The following is a 20534-nucleotide window of genomic DNA, read 5'->3' as shown; positions in this document are numbered from 1 at the left end:
ACCCTTTGTGTATTATTCCATGTTATGTGATGCATTCGTAGTCGAAGCACAAGTCACATGGGCGCATAGAGCTGGAAATCGAATGAAGTAGAAGATTTGTTAAAGGCACACTTGACGCTTCTCATCTGCTGAAGTCATTACAATCACTGGAACATTTTAAAGCTTTAAATGACAAATATATGTGACATTCAACGGGAAGACACGCATCGTTCTCGATCATTCTGCGTACCGCCATGTTGGCTCGCCAGCCATCACTACTTTGCGCTACCCCCATCTCTTTTTCTCGTTCTCTGTCGCCCTCCCTTGGCAAAACATGTTGCCATGCACGCCGTCGGTGATACGGTCCTTACGATTGGTTGCAACTCCGCTACGTCATTCCCACTTCTGATATGGAAGGCGGAGCTTAGCGTTCATGGCGCGCGGATAATGTATACTTCGGTTAGTATGTTTTCCAAGTGTTTCGGGGTGAAGTCTCGCGCTACACGGAGAATACGTTTTATACTCGAAGAGATAACTCAAAAACCATACCTAAGAACACTTCTTTTCCCCCCACTGCGAATTTACGATCTATCGGAGGGGGCGAAGAAACAAGAGCCACAAGGAACATTGGCTTGACACACGCAAACGATCTGAGATTCTTCAGAGGGTGGGGGGTAGTGGACTACACACTCTATAGCCTGTCAGCGAGAGAGGTGGCACCGACCGATCCGATCTTACAACTGTGGAGAGAGAGAGACCTTGCGCAGCAGATTCCGCGTCTGCATCAGACTCTGGTATCTGGAGAGAAACCAAGGGGGAAGGGGAACCGCAGGACTCTCTCACTACTCGATGATATATAGAGGTGGACTTAGCCCTAAATCGCGCCCAGGACTCTGCAAGATTAGGGTGTGATCTCTGGGCGGATCTGACGGGTTTTGGTCTCTGTATTACCGCACGTACTTGGGAACCGCTTGTTTCTAAATCGCCTGATACTTTCCGGCAATCTTCCGCAAATCCATTCCTAACACCAGAGCAACAAATCCACGGTCAAAAACTGTACAAAAAGACTAGTTTTTTTCTTTGTTTGCCTTTCTTTTTTTTCCTACTATTTTTTTAGACACATACTTTTTTCCCCTCTCCTAAGTATTACATTACCTCCCCGTTAACCAAACCGTAATAGTTACTGTGTCCAAAGAAGAAGAAGAAAAAGAAGAAGGATTTTTTAAAAAAAATCTACATTACTCAACAAGAAACAAATCTACTGAAGTTAACTAAACGGTGAAGCGTGGTAACCTATCATCAAGTACCATCGAGAACAACACATTGAAAAGTGGCTGTTGTATATTTAGTGCTTTGCTTCGGAAGACATCCCGACCTGACTCGCGCGAAGAAGGAAGCGGCCACACATAAGCAGTGATAAGCGGAAAGGACACTGATTCAACAGTTCTGCTTGAACGAACGATCATATAGTCGGAGGCGGAGAAAGAGAGAGTGCGAACGGAGATTACGTCGCCTATCTGGACCTAAAGCCTTCAAAAATCACGGGGGCTTAAGGGGCTTGCCAGGCTCTACAAGGAGAGGAAATACTTTTAAGCCTTTTTCATATCCCGCCGCAGGCTGAAAGACAACCAGACAGATACGAGGGTTTTAGCATGGTGTTAGTGGCAGTGCAGCAGTGAAGTGTGTTTGGGGTTTTGGATTCTGGGACATAGTGAGGGGGGGATTGAAAGCTCGTCTGGTTGGATTTAGTGCCAGTGTTTGCTAAAGCCTTTTTTTACTCCTTCTGAAATCCTCCTTTCCCCCCTTCGTTTCCTACATTCCAGGTATCCAACACACACACAAATACGGACAACCTCCCCTCTCTCACCCCCTGTCACAGGTTTTTTTCGCACGTCCCCACCCCTTGGTCCGAGCTAATTGATTGTGGCGCTCTGAGTATGGATGGGTTGGGCGGTGGACCACTTAGTGCGGGACCTTTAGCAGACTCAGGCCTCTTCCAAGATTTGGTCTCGGGTGTTGACACGCACTCCCACGCACACACGCACGTGTCGGAGGCCACGGGAATGACGGCCGGTGGATCGGCCACGTCGGCGACACCTCATAGCCACGGACATCATAGCGTGTCCAGCGGTGTTGATTCTGTTGTCAGCGTTGCTTGTCCTTCGTCTGTGCCCTGCACGCTGCCAGAGCCACTGGAAAAACTAAAAAGAGGTAAGTGATTACTTAAAGGTGCTTTGTACAGTAGTTGTGCAGTAGTAAGATTTTCCCTTTAATAATAATAAAAAAATATTAGTTGGCATTTTACCTGGGTCTTATCACAATTTGTTTACGGAATTTCCCTACTTTTTTTTTTAATGTAGAACACTTTCATCTTAAGATTGTATCATTATACTGAAGAAAAGTTCTATTATATAAATGACACCTCTAATTAAGGTTGTATTTAATTATTAGGCATTTCATCCTTTGTAAGCCGATGACGCAATAATTTGGCGAAACATCTCACAGAAACACTGACTTTTCAAAAAGAAAATAATACGTATTTTAAAAGTTAAAAAATTAAGAAACTATAATAATGTTCAGTAATTGTTGCAATTCTGCAAAACACTGAAAAATATTTGAATGTAATAAAAAAGGTTCGACATACTAAAAAAACAAAACAAAAAAAGATCAATTAAATATAGGCCTATATCGTCGTTATTTGTAATTCGTTTTTATGAAATAATAACATCCTATTTTATCACTTGAAAATATTAAAAAATATAGCCCATATTGTGATTCTATTTTCAGAATTATAAATTATTTTTACTATTTATCTATGAGCCTATCATCATTATATATTGCATTTTACCGACAATACTATCTAACATATTTCGTGTAACAGAAATTTATTTGAAATTTCCAATGAATTCCTCATGTCTTTCAACTTTTCCCGTTCTTAAATATATTTGATTTTTTTTCTTCTGACCGAGGAAAACAAAACCTAAAATGTTGTTATGAGTTGCTGTTTTTGCATTTCTAATTTACAAAATACACATAAACAGTTATTTTGTAATTTAATTTTAAGTTAGGCAACTATCGTCAATAACCATATATTATTATCATTATTATTATTTTAAATAACCATGCTTTCTATAAATCATGCATATAATTTACACATAGGTCATGCACCTTCCTTTTTCCCTGTGAATTTTGTATGGCATTTTATATTGGCTCGGTGTGTTAAGCACGCATTGCGCAGATGCATTACTGTTGAATGGATTGAAGTTGTGTTTACGTTCGGTCATGTTGGAACACAAGTCAATTCAATAGATTAAATAGATTAATACAATTTGTTATTATAGACCCTAATTACAATTGGACCTTTATATAGACTATAGATTTATATATGGAAAAATAACAAAAATAAAAAAATCCAGGAAAATATTTCCTTTATTACACACACACACACACACATATATATATATATATATATATATATATATATATATATATATATATATATATATATATATATATATATATATATAATTAAATGTGTGGCATATACTTACGTCTGGGCTGTACATTTTGTCCTCTGTTTTATTTAAATTTATTACTGGTCTAACGGAAGATTTGAAGTATTTTTAATGTCTCTAGAAAAACTTTTAACAAATCACTATATATAAAATATTTATAGTATTAAAAACAAGTTATAGTGCACTATAACAATTGTAAAGTACTTGTTCTCGCCTAGAACATGTAATCCAAGACATATTTTAGAGTGGAAAAACTGAAACTATGTGCAAGAAATTAATTTCGCTTTATACGCTTTTTTTTCTTAAATGAAGTATATTTGAAATAAATTATTATTTCTTCATGTGAATATTATAAGAAAATGTTTTCTATTATCGAGCTGCCTATTTGATTAGGAATATAAATAACAGTATGTTATATTTAAATTCCTATTACTTTTTAAGTGTTCACTGTTTATTTATATAATATCTAAAAAAATAATGTGAAATTCTGAGTTAATTAAAGCTTATTTTATTTTATTATTATGTGCAGAAACTAAATTTTAAAGTGTATTCTTTATATGATATTTGTCTAATAAACTATTTGGATTAAATTTAAAAAGTGATGAAAGCGTAGATGTAAAATTGAAAGAAGTCAACGTTTTTACATAAAAGCATAATTAAACAGACTATTTTGTACCGCTATGGGACATCAGTGTTTTAGATATAGGAGATTGTGGCTACAAGAAAAAAATATACATAATGAAACGCAATATCTGCAGTACGTACTTATTGAATTGAATACAGTTAAAATGTAAATATCAGCTTTCTTACACAAACTCTACGCATCGTGTTGTAAATGTATAAAGGTTATACCTACTACCTCATCAATTTTCACTTATTCAGTTTTTTTAATTTTATTATTATAGTTTTTTTCTTTCATTTAAAGCAACAAGTTGAAATATGAATGGCTGTTTCCTTTTCAAACTTATGTGCCAGCTAACTGAATTTGTATTTGTATGTAGAATACGTAAAACTATACCACTTAATCGAATTTTTATAAATGTTAAGGCTCAGGACATCACACTAAAATGTAGTATGTGAAGGACAACCGTAGAAAGTTTGAAAACTCGACTACGAACTACACTAATTACTACTTTACCAAATATTGATGATCGACGTAGTTGCATTACAGCTGTAGTTAGAAAAAAATTTATATTTACTCTTTTATTACTTTTTGATAATTAATTAATCTTACTTAAAAATAAACAAAAGAAATCGTAAATAATTCCTCACCAAATATTAATATTACATATCTAATCCTAACTGTACAAAATTGGCATTTAGAAAATATATGGAAATTAATATATTAGCACGTGTTTTTGATCAATAGAAGTTACAGTATTTGTAAAGGACACTAGTTATATTGAGAATATTAAAAAAAAATGATTTGGTGTAAAATTTGTTCATTGAGGGTTGAAAAATGAGATAAAATATTGCTGCAATTTATTTAAAATTTTAGTATATAAATAAAATATTTCTCGTCAGTTAAATTTAGATTGAAAATTATTTGGTTTGGAAAGTTAAATAAAAGCTTTATATGTTATCTGCAAGTGGTCCAACTCAGCATATTTGTAAATATTAACTTTGACGTTTTTAGGTCATTAATGTTTTGGCAATTACTTAATAATGAAGAGACATACTCCTCTTTACCTTAACTGTGTACAAACTATTGGTGCTAACAATACGTGTTACTGAAACAAAAACTAGTTACAATAAATTTGGTTTGTGTTTCACTTATTTACCAACTGACACAGTCTATTGTGACTATAAACGTAAGCAGATTGTTTGTCTGTAACAGTAATTTAATATTGTTTTGTCAAGTATCACATTTTACAGTACATAATACACGAATTGTAAAATATACTGTTGCGATATATTATTTCTACTATTTATTTTTGCTGTATTTGGCATTTAAGGCAATGATTTGAAATTTATTTTCCATTCCTCAAAGTGCTAAAGAAAATAATAGAATCATTAAGATCTAATAAATAACATTTAAAAAAAAAACGTTTATTAAAAACTAATTTTTAGTATTGACAAAATACTTCTTCTTTCTCACCTCACCCATAGGTTGGTGGACAACATAAAAAATTTTAAAACTTTTCTCAGTTTTTCGGATAGCTGTTTTATACTTTGATAACGTCTCTTCTTCATCCTTATGAAAGTATGAATTCTTTATTTCTTAACAAAATGAAAACAACAATGTATTTTTTTAAGTTTTAACAAAGTTTTGACAACTTAAGTTTCATATTGCAAGTATATGCATAAATTATATTACAAGTTAATACTTTTAATACAAGTCGAATGTTGTTAATATTGTATCATACTGGAAACTTGAATTATTGATTTTAATAAATAGCATACAGTATTAGAAATTACGTTTTCAAATTCTGTAAATAGAATTTTGTACTTACTAAGAGTTACGTTATTCCATTTGAATAAACAGCAATTTCTAAGTAATAAAAATTAAATTTTAAATGTATAAAATATTAAAAATTAAAAAAATTTTAGTATTTACAAATTACAAATTATTAAAAGTTATTAATACTTTTAATCTTATTATAAACTATTTGCAAAATTTAACAATTAATTTTTTAGTGCTGACGAAATCCTATACAGATTTAAACCAAAGCCATTAATGTAAAATTTTAATATTGATCTAAAATTAACGTAACTTTGCATTAAATGTAGCCATATTAATAGTTAAGAGCGAAAGTTATTTTATTACTTACAAAAAGTTGTTCTTTCCTGAATTTACAATTGGAACGTTTAATAAATGTACTGACAAAGTACTCATTATTTAAATGGACGACACAAATTACTTCTTGAATGACACAATGTTCTTAAATTTAAAACAGCCAATAGTTTCAAAGAAATATTATATGTATTCTTTCTAGCAAAACGTCTAAAGTACTTGTGTTTTCATAATTATCAGACAATTTGATAGTGATAGTGAATGAAAAAATATCGGAAATAATTATTATTTTAGATTAGAGGACTTTGCCGAAGTCTAAATCCAAGATATTTCTGTGCGAGTGATTTTGAGTTTGATACCCAATAGGGGCAAGAAGTTTGGAATAAATTCTAAAGTAGTATTTCGAATTGAGTTGATTTTGAGTTTAACGTCCCTTTCAGCAGCGAGGCTATATGAGATAGGACCTACTGATTAACGTGAAATCCGAACCACATTAGCTCCCGCCGGGAATCGAATCCGAGTCTTCCACGCCAAAGGCTCGTACGCTAACCGCTTAGCCACGGAGAAGCTTCAATAGTGGTTCGAATCCCGCTTTAAGCAGTAAATTAGGGTTGCCATCATACAATTTGTATTATCTTCATTCATTTCGAGACCATTTCCTTAGACATCATTAAGAAGATAATTATTCACAATTTCCTGTACTACGTCTCCTAGTAAAATCATTTCTGTAGTGAAAAGTCAGTCAATTGTTAGTGTCAGGTGACTTACAAGATATTTGGTATTTTGAGAATTGCACGGGGTGAGAGAAAGAGAGAAATGTGCAATATAGATCCAGGGCGGATCCAGGACGGACTTCTGGGGCGGCGGTGGGTTGTAATACTGCTACTTAGAGCTACTTTTAAGAGCTCCAAAGTCTGGGATGATTTTATTTATATATAAAATAAGAAAGTCTCCTCTTCTGGGGGGAGGGGCAATTGCCCCCCTAGATCCGTCCCTGATATAGATAGAAAAAGAATCTCAATCATTATTTCTTATTATCACAGAAACAAGATGCAAATCAAACTAGGAAGTTATATTTTACATTAAAAAAAAATTATAACTATTTCATGCAGTATTAGTGTATCGTATACATTTCTCTTCTTTTCAAGAATTTTAGTATAGGGGTCTATTACCTCTCAAACTAGACAGATGAACATCTTTTCTCGTTGACAAAATAGGATGTACTATGTGTTTCACTAAAAATAAATTTAAAATCATTTCTTTAGATTACATGAAATCTAAAAAGAAAGCTTCGAAGGCTTGAGGAAAAACTTTATGAAAATTTATTTATTTATTTATTTGCCATCAACACAGGCATAAGCCCAATTATAGTGTTGATGTATTACATAATACATTTACAATATTTTCTTAAACATAGAGTCCATATTGCAGATGTCAATTTCTTTATGTTTGATACATATTTTGTTATAAGTAGAACATATTCTCCAAATTGGTGATTTCAATAATACATTGGTCCTTGTTTTTTTTTTTTTTTTTTTTTTTTGCACTAAAACAGACCAGAGTTATTACCACGGGTTTTAAGTGTCGGGACATGAAAATTTAATGTTGATATGAGATCCGTACAATTAAATTCGTTTTGTACTATTTTATGGAGAAAAGTCATATCTGTCACATTTCGCCTTTGTTTAAGTGTAGGGATACAGAAGTTGTCTATTAATGTTAGATAATTTTCATAGTATGGATAGATTACAGTTGTCTTGTACGTCAAGTATTTGATAAATTTAGATTGGACCTTTTCCAGTTGGTGTCTGTATTGCTGTTGTGATGGGTTCCAAATCACAGCAGCATATTCCGGTTTTGATCGGACATAGGCATAATACATTTTTGTTAGTGTAGTACTATTGTTAAATTCCTTTCCAATTCTAATTATGAACCCTAACATCTTGAGAGATTCGTTAACTATGTTCTCTATATGGTTATTAAATGTCAGTTTCGTATCAAATATAACTCCAAGATCTTTGACTGAATTTAATCTATTTAGTAAGATCTCATTCATTGAGTAATCAAACTCTATTTGACTTTCGTTTCTGGTAAACGATAAAATGTTACATTTGTTTATGTTTACATTAAGTTTGTTAAGAGAACACCAATTAGCAATATTTTCTGTCACGTTGTAAATCGAGTCAGTCATGGATGGTCTTTATCCTACCGTATATTTTGAGGTCATCAGCAAAAAGCAATTTGTTACTTAATAATATATGATCAGGGAGATCGTTAATGAATAAAAGGAACAATAACGGACCTAGATTAGAGCCCTGGGGAATTCCAGAATATGCAATATAATCAGATGATTTATATTCTTTGTAGATAACAGTTTGTTTTCTATTATTTAAATATGATGAAAAGAACTTCATCAAGGGAGAAGAAAAATTATATTCGCCTAGCTTATGTAATAGTACCTTGTGATTGACTCTGTCAAATGCCTTTTCAAAATCTATATATATTACATCAACCTGACATCCTACATCTAACGAATTTGCTATAAAGTCTGTGATAAGTGCAAGGTTTGTTGTTGTTGATTTGTGTGGGATAAAGCCATGTTGATATGGTGAGATTACGGGTTGGATGTGGTCAGTTATCCGTCGGTATAGGATTTGTTCAAATATCTTTGCAAAAGTAGGTAAAATTGATATAGGCCGGTAGTTATTTATTTCGTGTTTATCATTGGTTTTTGATATTGGGCAAAGTATAGATGATTTCCATTTATCCGGAAAAACGCATGTTTTTAAAGCGAGATTGAATGCAATCCTTAGCGGATATGTAAACGTATCTATACAACCCTTTATGATATATGGAGGTATTCCATCAGGGCCAACAGCAGTTCTGGACTTTAATATTTTGATTGCCATTTCTACTTCAGATTGAGTGATTTCCTCAATGGTGACTTTAGTTTGTTACTTACATAAATTAATAAATTGTTCGTAGGAATGTCAGTGATACCTGTATCTGGCACATATACTGACGAGAAATATTGTGCAAAAGCATTGGCTATTTCATCATTATGATAAAGTTCGCGTCCCTCATAATTTAATTTCCCTCCAAGAAGATGTTTAGTCTTATTTTTTTTATTATAAAGTTACACAATTCATTAGTATTGTTATTAATGTTATTTTCAGAATCTTGTATGAACGCTTTGTATGCCAGCTTAATTTCTTTCTTTATTTCCCTACGCAATTCATTGAATTTATTGAGATAATTTACTTCTTTATTACATTTGTATTTTATGAAATACAATGTTATTAATGTTATTAAGTGTTAAAAAGACCAAAAGAATGGTGATTGGAATTAAGGACAGTAAGGCGAAGTGTTAACTATAAAAGTTGGAGAAGAGAAAGAAGAACAAGTGATTAGTTTTTGGTTCATGTTAACAAAGATTTTTAATACGAACGGGAAATAAAGGCAAGAAAAGGAATGACGGAAGAACCCTTTAGGAAGAAGAAAAGGTGAATTATAATTTGCTGAAGAGGGAATAACGAAGAAAACTGGGGTATTGTATTGTACGGAAAACAAAAACGTGAATATTATTTTCTATGAAAATGTAGCTGAAAACGACTGAACGCATTTGACATATTGACACAGAGAAGAATAAATAAAATTAGTGGTTGGAATGACAAGATATGTTGGGAAGAAAGAACAGGAGGGAGGGAAAGAACAATTGAAGCGTTCAGAGGACAAAGGTGTTAAGTAACAAATTGTGTATACATTACGGGAAAATTGACTTTTACAACTATGTCTGTTAATATATACCCTTCATCGTTTCCAAATCTCTTCACAGGGACAAGATCTCACTAAATGATGTGTTATGTAGCGCGACTAACATATAAAAAGTGCATGAACCGCCAGAATTCAACGTTTCGAAAAATGTTACATAACACCGTTATCCTCTAAGTGCTTCAATCGTAGAACAAGAATTTTAGGAATGATCAAAAGTGGATCAAAAGATTGCGATCTTGGCCAATAATTAGTTTTTGGATCAGGATCCACAAAATTTTTGAACGGCCCCTAAATCGAGTTTTTTTTTTTTCAAATATAAAGCTTACAATTTTATTTTATTTTATTTTTTATTTTTTGCTTGAAATATATTGGATCTTTTGATAAAAAAAGAAAGAAAGAAGAATCATGAAAATAATTAAACAGAGGAAAAGAAATAATATTTGATACTGAATTGTCTTCCTAACGACGAGGTAAAAAAGTATAATGGAAGGTAACTCGTAAGAGATTAAAGGAATACTATTACAGTTGATGAACAGTATTGAATGCGACGACTCTTACATCTAGACCAAGATACAAGGTGGAGGTCCTATTTGCATGAAGCTTTTTAACTTGGAACAAGTAATCTACCAGGGATAGCAGAATATTTACAATAACAAACAGGTTACTTGATTAAAGTTGATTTGACACAACAAAATACTTATCTCCGCTTTGAACTGAAACCAATTTTAAAACAAATATATATATATATATATATATATATATATATATATATATATATATATATATATATATATATATATATATATATATAATTTTGGATTTAAAGATCAGATTTAACAAAAAATCTTGTTTCCGTTATTGGAAAACACTGCCCTTAATATGTGTACAATATAACTTGAAAATAAGGTTCCAAATATTCTCTACTTATGTTAGAAATTAAAACGATAATACAGTCTTCCAAAAGTCCTGCAAAAAAGTAAAAAGCTTTAACTTTGTAACCATTTATTGTATTTGTACAAAACTTTTAGTGGACTTGTAAGAAAGTCTGAAATTTTGTTTCCAAGCATTTTTTTTTCAAAGCCAAACCTCCAGCTGAGCACCATTTACGTCCAAGCATTGCTGAAGTCTTTTCGGGAATCCAAGAATGGCATTTCGACTTGCTTCATCCGTAATACTCCCAATTACAACACGTATCTTCTTCCGGAGGTCCTGAACATCTTTCAGTTTTTGCTTGTAAATTTCTGTATCATTTTCTTACGAACGATATTGTGTAGCGTTGTCATTGGCACTCGCAGCTCCAAGGATCTACGTTTCAACGATTTCTTTGGACTTCGCAACACGCTTTCCTGCACGGACTGAATCACATGAACACTAGTTGCTGGCCTTCCGCTACGAGGCACTTCCGGTAGCTAGGAATTTATCGTACCATCTCTTGATACTTGAACCTGCAGGTGGTTGTTTCTGATATTTTTGTCGGAATTTTATTCTCACCAAAACACTAGATTTTAACTCACAAAACCACGCCACACACTGCGGTTTCTCTTGAGTAGACGCCATCTTTGTCACGTGATTTGCGGTTATGACGTCAACGTTTACATTCGCTCATTGTTGTCAACAAAAATTTGACATTTCCACTAAACACTACAAACAAAATACAAAATTGTAAGTAGTACTTTCAAAGTTACAGCTTTTTACTTTTTTGCAGGACTTTTGGAAGACTCTGTAGATGCAAACAAGATATAACACCGAGAATATAGTGCGTTCACTCAACATAAGTGCAGTTTGGCAAATTTGTTTCAAGTTTGCATACTGATTTTTACAACAGCATCCCTTCTTCTCTCCATCCCTCTTTTGACCGCATTTGTGGAGCTGCAACTTCTTAACATCTAACTCTGCTTTTATTCTTTTTTTCCAATATTATGGCTAATATAAACAGATGTCAGGCAATGTAAGAACAAGAAAGCTGGTCTTGGGAACAAGGAATCGAGCACTAACCTGAAGGACAGCATTTGGAACTGTGCCAACTAAGACTCTACGTGAAGTTGACAAGTAACTGTCAATTGCTTCAAATCAGGGTTATGGTTGACCATTTAGTTATGGAGGATATTTTCCGGAAAAATGCCTCGGACGATGACATATTTATGTCACGAGCCACCACACGTAGAAAGCGGCATTCTTTATATACAAACAGCACTTTGGTTGAAGAAACGAACTATACCTCAAACGAAGAACGAGTTTGAAGATAAACTAAATCTTAAACGGAAATATCGTCATAGAACTCAAGAAAATGATGATGAAAGCATGTGCATGCAGTGTAACGTTGTACTGTATAAATGTGAGACATGAATTTCAGGAAAAGAAAAATGGAGAATAGAAGTCTTCGAAATGTAGTACTACAGAAAAAGTATTGAAAATTACATTGGCAGATAAAAATATTAAATGAAAGAGTGTTGGAAATGGTAGGTGAAAGAAGGAGTATATTAAACACTGTATCGAAAAGAAATGATACAATAATTAGATATATTAAGAAACATGAAGAAATCACACTATTGGTTGTGGAGGAAACGACAGAAGAAAAAAAATACACAGAGGAAGAACGTAATTGAAAAATAAAGACCAAATAATAAATTATGTAGGGAAAGAAAAACTACAAGGAAATGAAATCGAGCTTAGGATAAGGAAAAATGGAAACATGCGTCAAATTGATTTGATTTAGAGCTTAACGCCCCGTTCAGTACCGAAGCTATATGAGGCGTGGACCTACTGATTAACGTGGAATCCGAACCACATGAGCTCCCGAAGGGAATCAAACGCGTGTCTTCCACGCCATACGCGCGTACGCTAACTACGCTTAGCCACGAAGGAGGTCATGCGTCAAATTGATCGAGAAATTGCCTACCAAGAAGAAAAGTTATTTTTTTTAAAAAAAGTAAATTACGTTGTTTATGACTACAGACACTTTATAAAACTAGAAAGTAGATTGTTTTTAAAGATTAATTCCATTTCGTTAATTCAAAATAAATAAATAAAATTAAACATATGATTGAACTTATTTATTTATTTATTTATTTATCAACTCATTAGAGTCTTCAAATATTACAATTATTTTTAGAACAGTTTTTTTTAGTGCCTTACAGGACATTGTATGTATATCAATTTTATCGTGTTTTTGGCACAATTTGTTACGGGTAAATGGGGCCGCGGTGGCTCAGTGGTAGAGCGTTCACCTCTGGTGCTTGGGGTCCCGGGTGCGATCCCAGCCCCCGCCAAGTGAACTTTGTGGTGGACAAACACCGTGTGCGTGGGTTTTCTCGGGGTTCTCCCGTTTCCTCCCAGTTTCTTCATTCCACCATTTCATTCATTACTCATCATCACCGTCTCCTTTAGCCTCACCGGCATAACCGTTAGACGTAAAACTCAAAGATTTCATTTCATTTTTTGGGTAAAACATATTATCCAGATTGGTGACTTCAGTATTATGTTTGTCCTAGCCTTTTTGCAATAAAAGAGACCTCTATTATTAGTTCTAGTTCTAGTTGAAGGAACAGGGAAGTATAATGAAGATATAAAGGTTGAAAACTCGAATTCATTTTCAACTACTTTTGGAGGAATACCAGATCGGCAATATTACACCTTTGTTCTAATAAGCAAATATTAAAATTGTCTACCAGTGTACTATAGTTTTCAAGTGAGGGATAAATTCCAGTTGCTTTGTATATCAAATACCTAAGAGATTTTGGTTGAATTCTTTCAATTTGCTGGCGATATTTTTGTTGCGAGAAGTTCCAAATTACAAGAACAAATTCCAACTTGGAGTGCACATATGAGTTCATTTGGCCTTAAATATTTATTTCAGCATCGAAGCTATGTGAGACATGGACGTACACTTTAATGAGAGATCTGAATCGCATGACTTTTCACTGCAAATTGAACGCGGATTACGCGAATATGCTAATTAGATAGCAATTAGGAGGTTCCTTATAGTGTTAGCCTTGGAGTTATAAAACGTTCCTAGAGAGCGCCATTGCTTAATGTTCTACGCCATATATATTCCTGTTTTTAGTTTTTTTTTTTAAAATCAAAGTTTGTTATTCTTCATGTCTAAGATAAGTTAGATATTGCTTTTAAAAGTACGTAAAGTTTGTAAAATTTGATACAGTTGTAGGAAGTATCACTACCTTTTTTCCTTCAAATTTTCGGTCAGAGGTTATCCAGTTATGAAAATTCGGCAGTCATATTACATATACACCCTATATTCTGCTTTACCTCTGGTGCTTGGGGTCCCAGGTTCGATCCCAGCCCCCGCCAAGTGAACTTTGTGGTGGACAAACACCGTGTGCGTGGGTTTTCTCGGGGTTCTCCCGTTTCCTCCCACTTTCTTCATTCCACCATTTCATTCATTACTCATCATCACTGTCTCCTTTAGCCTAACCGGCATAATCGTGGGACGTAAAACTCAAAGATTTCATTTCATTTCATTTGTGCTTTATCCTCATTTATCAATCATTTGTTCTTAATTCAATTTTCTTCTTATTGGGCCTCCTTTACCTCAAGGGCTCTGAAACGCTAAATTTTATATTATCTTTTCCTTAAAACATCGTAGTATGGTGGTTAGAGCGTTGGATTCACGTCCGCGTTGTCTTGGGTTCGATTCCCGGCCGGTGCTTCCCAATTTTCGTGCTTCACACCCAGCATCGTGAAGCAAACTGGGGAGTCACGTGAATAAAAGACATGACGACCATTAGGGCTAGGTAGCTTCTGATACGCCTCTTAGAGTCAGAATGACGCAGTGTTTGTCGCTAGGCTGAATGGCGTTGGAGCAGCTTAGGCCCATAAGGGTTGTTATGCCAGTGGTTAGTTTTTTTTAATTTAGAAATTGTAAAATAGAATTAATAGAACTTAAATATTCTTGTATAATTATCTCTTTCTTTCTTTCTTTTTTTTTTTAAAAAAAAAAACAAGATTAGCTTTATTACGTTTTACAACAAAAGCAATGATACAGAAAAAATTAAATTTTGTGAAGAAAAACGTTTACTTCATATTTTGTAGATGAATGTCACGATTTGAATAGTTTCCTGTAAATTACAGTGACGCCATTATAACATGAGACGGGAAATTATTTCTCATTGGTCCACTTCATTCAAATATTATTCAGAGAAGCAATCTTGTAAGAAGAACTTTTTCTTTTTAAAGACGAATTTAAATTCTTAGTAAGTGGTCGCATGTTTTTGCTATGCGAAACGTGTTGATTACCAGTAATTCTGTATGAGATCAAAAAAAAAAAAAAAAGTAAATAGTATATCAACGCAAGAATTAAATCCGATATACATTACAGTGGAGTCCCGGTAATCCGAACAGGTCCGGGAGGAAAATTTTATTTTATTTTATTTTATTTGTGGCGAAAATTGGCAGTTTCAGGAAATTAATAACAAAAGGAATGAAAATGAGTGCATGTTTTCGTAGAAAACAAAATAAACTTTCATTAAATACAGTTTTTTTCTTTAATGCCTGTATTTAGGCCTTAAGATACATTACGACAATTACACGAAGTTTGAAAGAGAATAAAGGCATCAAGTTTTTCCAATATTTTAAACATTTTTCCAGTACAGTACATATACTGTAGTCAAAAAACGTGTTTTGAAATACTATACGCCATGTATTACAACACAATAGACCGCAGGAGCTCATGTGGTTCGGATTCCACGTTAATCAGTAGCTCCGGTCTCATATAGCCTCGCTACTGAAAGGGACGTTAAACTCACAATCAACTCAACTCAACAACACATTAGATCCGTTAATCCGCTTCAAACCACGATTTTACTGTTATTCCGGCTAATCCGAACAGGGTTCGGTCCCAATTAGTTCAGATTAGCGAGACTCCGCTGTACTTGTTTGCTCTCTTCATGTAATTGTGATGAATGAAACTCGCTTTAGCCTGAAACTACTGGTGGGAAAATAAAATAAATTTAAAAAAAAAAAAAAATCTGTAAAATAAGCACAAGATTCTCCATTACTGTCTATTCTATGTATTTAGGAGATTACGAGATTATGAGATTTCTATGTGTTTTTACTGATTTTTTTCTTTTTTAGTAAAATGTTCTTTAAATTTTCTCATTTTCTTTGAATAGTGCATTTCTGTATTCTTATTCGAATGACAATGCAATTTTTCAATTGCGTTCTGTCGTTTTTATATACGTTAATCACATAACAAAATTAGCTACATTTCTGAAAACTGAATGCAATCGCAAAACTAAGATTGTGTTTACAAATGATAGACCATTATCTTTCTACAATACAACATATCGTTACTAACTTAATTTCAATAGCCCTTACAATTAATAAACGAGTGCTGAGTAGTAAACTGAGTTTGTAAGCTGTTTCTAGATATATATTTTTTTAAATCTTAGTTTTCAAGTCTCTTAGTAATTTTATCATTATATTTGGTCTATAGAACTGGTTCCCAACCATTTTTACCTTGCGCCCCCTTTCGTAAACTCTAGATCCTTCACGCCCCTTTCCCATCTTTTCCGCTTGTTGGGCATATGTGCTTTTTGCCAGACCTCTTCTATGACTTCAGATGCAGGATTCCATTCTTAAATCTTCAAAATAAATAAACAAATAAATAATAACCATATTCTTGAGTGAACATCTACAGGATGTTTCAAAACAAGACCGACACGTTTAGGAGGTAATTCCTGACACCAAGATAAGACAAAAAGTATAGACGAACCTGTGTGCACAAGTGCTTCCTTTCGGAGTTATAGGCTGCCGAAAACATGAAAAAATGAACTTTAAAGGCCCATAGCTCCGAAACTATAGGACCTACCGTGGTCGGATCAAGACTTCACTTAGGAACTATTTTAGTATAGATATGTCATATCCAAATATCCATGTTTCTGAATCCTGCGGTATTTCCGCAACAGTTTTTATAGAGCTAGTTAGTGAGTACTTCAACTTACTCCCTCTATAAAAATTGTTGCGTGAGTACCTTAGGATTCTGAAACATTTATTTTTGGATAGCGCATATATAATTTCACACGTGAAGTCTTGACCCGACTACGGTAGGTCCCATAGTTTTGGAGCTATGGGCCTATAAAGTTCATTTTTTCATGTTTTCGGCAGCCTATAATAACTCCGAAAGGAAGCACTTGTACACCCAGGTTCGTCTATACTTTTTGTCTTATCTTGGTGTCAGAAATCACCTCCCAAACGTTGTCGGTGTTGTTTTGAAACACCTTATATATGAAACGTAATCAAAACTACCATGTTCTTGCGTATGTCTATATTTCTATTTTTAATTCTTACTCTGCCTTTTAATTCCAGTTCCATAATTTCCAGCTTGTAATATATTCTTAAGGCTATTTCCTACACTCCCCATTGCTTCTCTGTATTTTAGTGAATAAATTTAAAGACATTTCAAAATATCAAAAAACTTAGAATGTGAACCGGGTATATTTAGAAAATGCTATTAAGTAACTCTTCCGGTGGTGGCACTCGGCCCAAAAAGTGTAAAATGCTTTTTCAGGCAAACCATCCTGAAATGAGGTTTTCCTGGTTTTCCTCATTCACGTTAGGCAAATGTCGGTGTGGTACCTAATTTATAGATCCCAGGCCGCTTCCTTCCATCTCCAATCCTTTCTTCCTTCCCTTTTCCCGGATAGCGTGCTCGCGAAGGGACGTCATCCTCATACCTGACGGGCTAAATTACCATAGTTCACTAAAGCCTAGAAATCTAAATTCTAAATCCTATTAAGTAAACTCATAACTGCTCCCAGATCTTTCTCATAGGCCAGAAATCTAGATGCCCAATTTCTGATGCCATAAAAATCCCCTGGCACTTAACGTTTGTTAGTTTAAAAAAAAAAAGCATAATGAGTGGTTGAAACATAGTGACACGTGGTAGAAAGTCATCAAACAAAATGATGCATATATGGTTTTATAATGTTACTAGCTGATCCTGCGCTCTCTACACAGCGCATCATTCACATACGAACATGAATCTCCTTGTTATTCCTCACATCTGTACATGTCCCTTTACAGATACAAGTCAAAGACGTCATGATAAAAATTGGCAAGAGATACCATAAAGAGGAGATTTTGTCGATTACTTTATCAATATCTCGCACCGTTTGCAAGATTTTAGCCTACTTCTGGTTAGAGTTTTTAATTCATGTATGATCAGTGTTTTCTTTCTTCTTGCATGCAGTATGTAATAAGCAAATACATTACACACACAATTAATTATAATGTCAGTGATATATGGTGTTCATTGGGCAAAACACTCCAAACAATAAAGATTCAACTTGTTTTCTACTGTTAGAGTGGAGAAATGGCTATCCTTCGTTTTTCATTATCATTTGGCCATGAAACAAACACCTGAGAGGTATTCAACCCTTGTATACAATTATGTGGTATTGGAATGTATAATATGTAGGATATGATGTTTTAGTTTTTTTTTTAAATTTAAACACTTCCAGTGTACCCGTAAAAATGTAATAAAGAAATAATGGCCACGTTTTTTAAATATTCAATTAGAACTGGACAATCTACACAAAATTTGCAATCGATCAGTAAAAACGTCATCTTTCTAAAGCCTGTAGTTTTCGAGATCTCATTGTCCAAAGGATTGGCCACAAACATATAAACGCCCACAAACGTATAGTTTAAAAGAACTCCAAAGATGACAGCACAATTCATTTGCATTGATTTTGGAAAAGGCTTATTAAATTACAAAGGCGTTGAACAATAATTTAAAAAAGTACACTTTATACGAAAAAAGGTCTACTTAAATAATTTATTTAAAGCACACATAGTTCAGGCAAGGTTCTAGAATACAGGTTCCCCTTCTCATTTAGCTGTAATAAAGACAGAAAACAACGTGCCCTACGGGGCTCTAACCCGCCTTCACTCACTAACGCTCCCTCGGCAATACTATGTGAATTAAATATTAAACTTTGGTACAGAAAAGAACCAACCTAGCTACTAACCTATATGAGGGGACCTATGTTCTAGAACCTTCCCCATAGTTTAAAATATTTGTTTCTGTTAAACGTGAAATCACAAATAACCGTAAATCAAAGGGTTGAAATCAAAGTTTATAGGTTGGAGCTCAGATTCTTAAATTCTAATAAAAGTATTCTCAATTTTGACATCCAAAAACTCAGCTACCCACACCAGGAATCGAATCCGGGACCACGAGCACGAAGGAACAGGGGAGATTTTCTTAGAGTGCATACTTGCAATGATTGCAACGTTTTATTTTCTACAATTCTATCTTGAGATCACACAGCTAAAAGTGAAATAAATAATACATTTTAATGAGCATAAGGAAGCATTAACGAGAAGGAAACAAAGAGAAAATAACGCATACAGTACTTATACATCTTTACTGTAAGGTATTTATATAGTTTTACTTTCCAAATACATACTTCTAAATTCCTATACACATCAGTTTATATTAGTAAACTTAAAACTGAAAATAGACTGGAATTAGTGTCAAATAAGAATAAGCTTACATACATATATGGAACTTAAACATTTTCGTTTTGACCTACGATACATTTGGGGTCACTTTAGTATCAACTGGTTTTCTCTTGGAGTTTTCTTTTGTAATATAATCTGTGCGTGTAAACCTCAGCTGGTAAAAACAGGGTTTACTACTATTCCGCTGGGGGATTAAGTAGAAGGCTTCGGAGGTAAAGACAGTCACAAAAGGGTTTTAATGAATTAAATACACAACATGCAAATGCTGGTTAAGTCTAAAAGAATTAACAGCCTGTAGCGTATCGTCCCACAACACATTTCGTTCAACAAATTCACGGATTCAACCTTCTAAAACTCTTGTTTAGCTGTAAAGCCTTCTGTGATTACTTTGTAATGTCCTAAGCGATGCACTGGAAATATGATGGTACTTTAGAAAATAATAATAAAATAAAAAAAGTATGCTTGCAGTATTTGAAGAATATTTTCGTGTGTGAAAGGTAAGTTACGGAAGAAATGATATTTCTCTCTTCTCTCCTTAGTACAAATGGAAGATATAGCATTGGAGAAACAGGGTTTCTTCGCGGAAAGGGATTTATCATTATCGTCACATAATTATCATGACTGTTCTTTTCATCTCGATTTTAGTTAACTTGTTAGTTTTTGTGTGAGAGTTGCCTCTTCCCCAGGACCGTAACTTGTAGGGGACTAGGGTGACAACTGCCCTCCCAGGGAAGCCTCCTGCCGTTCAAGGGGGGCCATTTTAAGACAAAATTTTCTTCATATACAACACGAACATGAAATTATATATGAAGCATCAAACAGGTTCGCTACATTACATAAACAAAATAGCGCACAAAAGGCAAATAAAACAAAAATGAGTCGTGAGCCCATTTCAGTAAAAAATGTCTACTATTAGGGGTTCTAAAAATAATATTTTTTCGTATTGCTTTGAGATTTGTCAATATTGTCCTCTTAATTAATTTGTCATGTATGGAACGGGCCCAGGGGCGTAACCAACGGTCCCGCATACCTTGCCGTGCAGGAGGGTT

The 20534-nt window shown here is 33.9% G+C and overlaps 1 protein-coding gene across 2 annotated transcripts in view; it reads left to right on the top strand.

The window, feature by feature from the left end:
- Positions 1–431: 431 nt before the first annotated feature.
- Positions 432–20534, top strand: part of Ptx1 (pituitary homeobox homolog Ptx1) — a 356984-nt gene continuing 336881 nt past the window's right edge. The window contains exon 1 of one of the 2 annotated variants that reach the window (XM_081726994.1): positions 432–2190. In XM_081726994.1, coding sequence (XP_081583120.1) covers positions 1917–2190 — 274 coding nt within the window. In that variant the 5' untranslated portion in view covers positions 432–1916. The remainder of the gene's footprint in view (positions 2191–20534) is intronic. The other variant, XM_081726999.1, reaches the window with a different exon arrangement.

The sequence above is a fragment of the Thermobia domestica genome, chromosome 1, assembly GCF_964235325.1.
Source record: "Thermobia domestica chromosome 1, izTheDome1.hap1.1, whole genome shotgun sequence".
Lineage (NCBI taxonomy): Eukaryota > Metazoa > Arthropoda > Insecta > Zygentoma > Lepismatidae > Thermobia > Thermobia domestica.
This window is presented reverse-complemented; position numbering and strand designations above follow the sequence as displayed.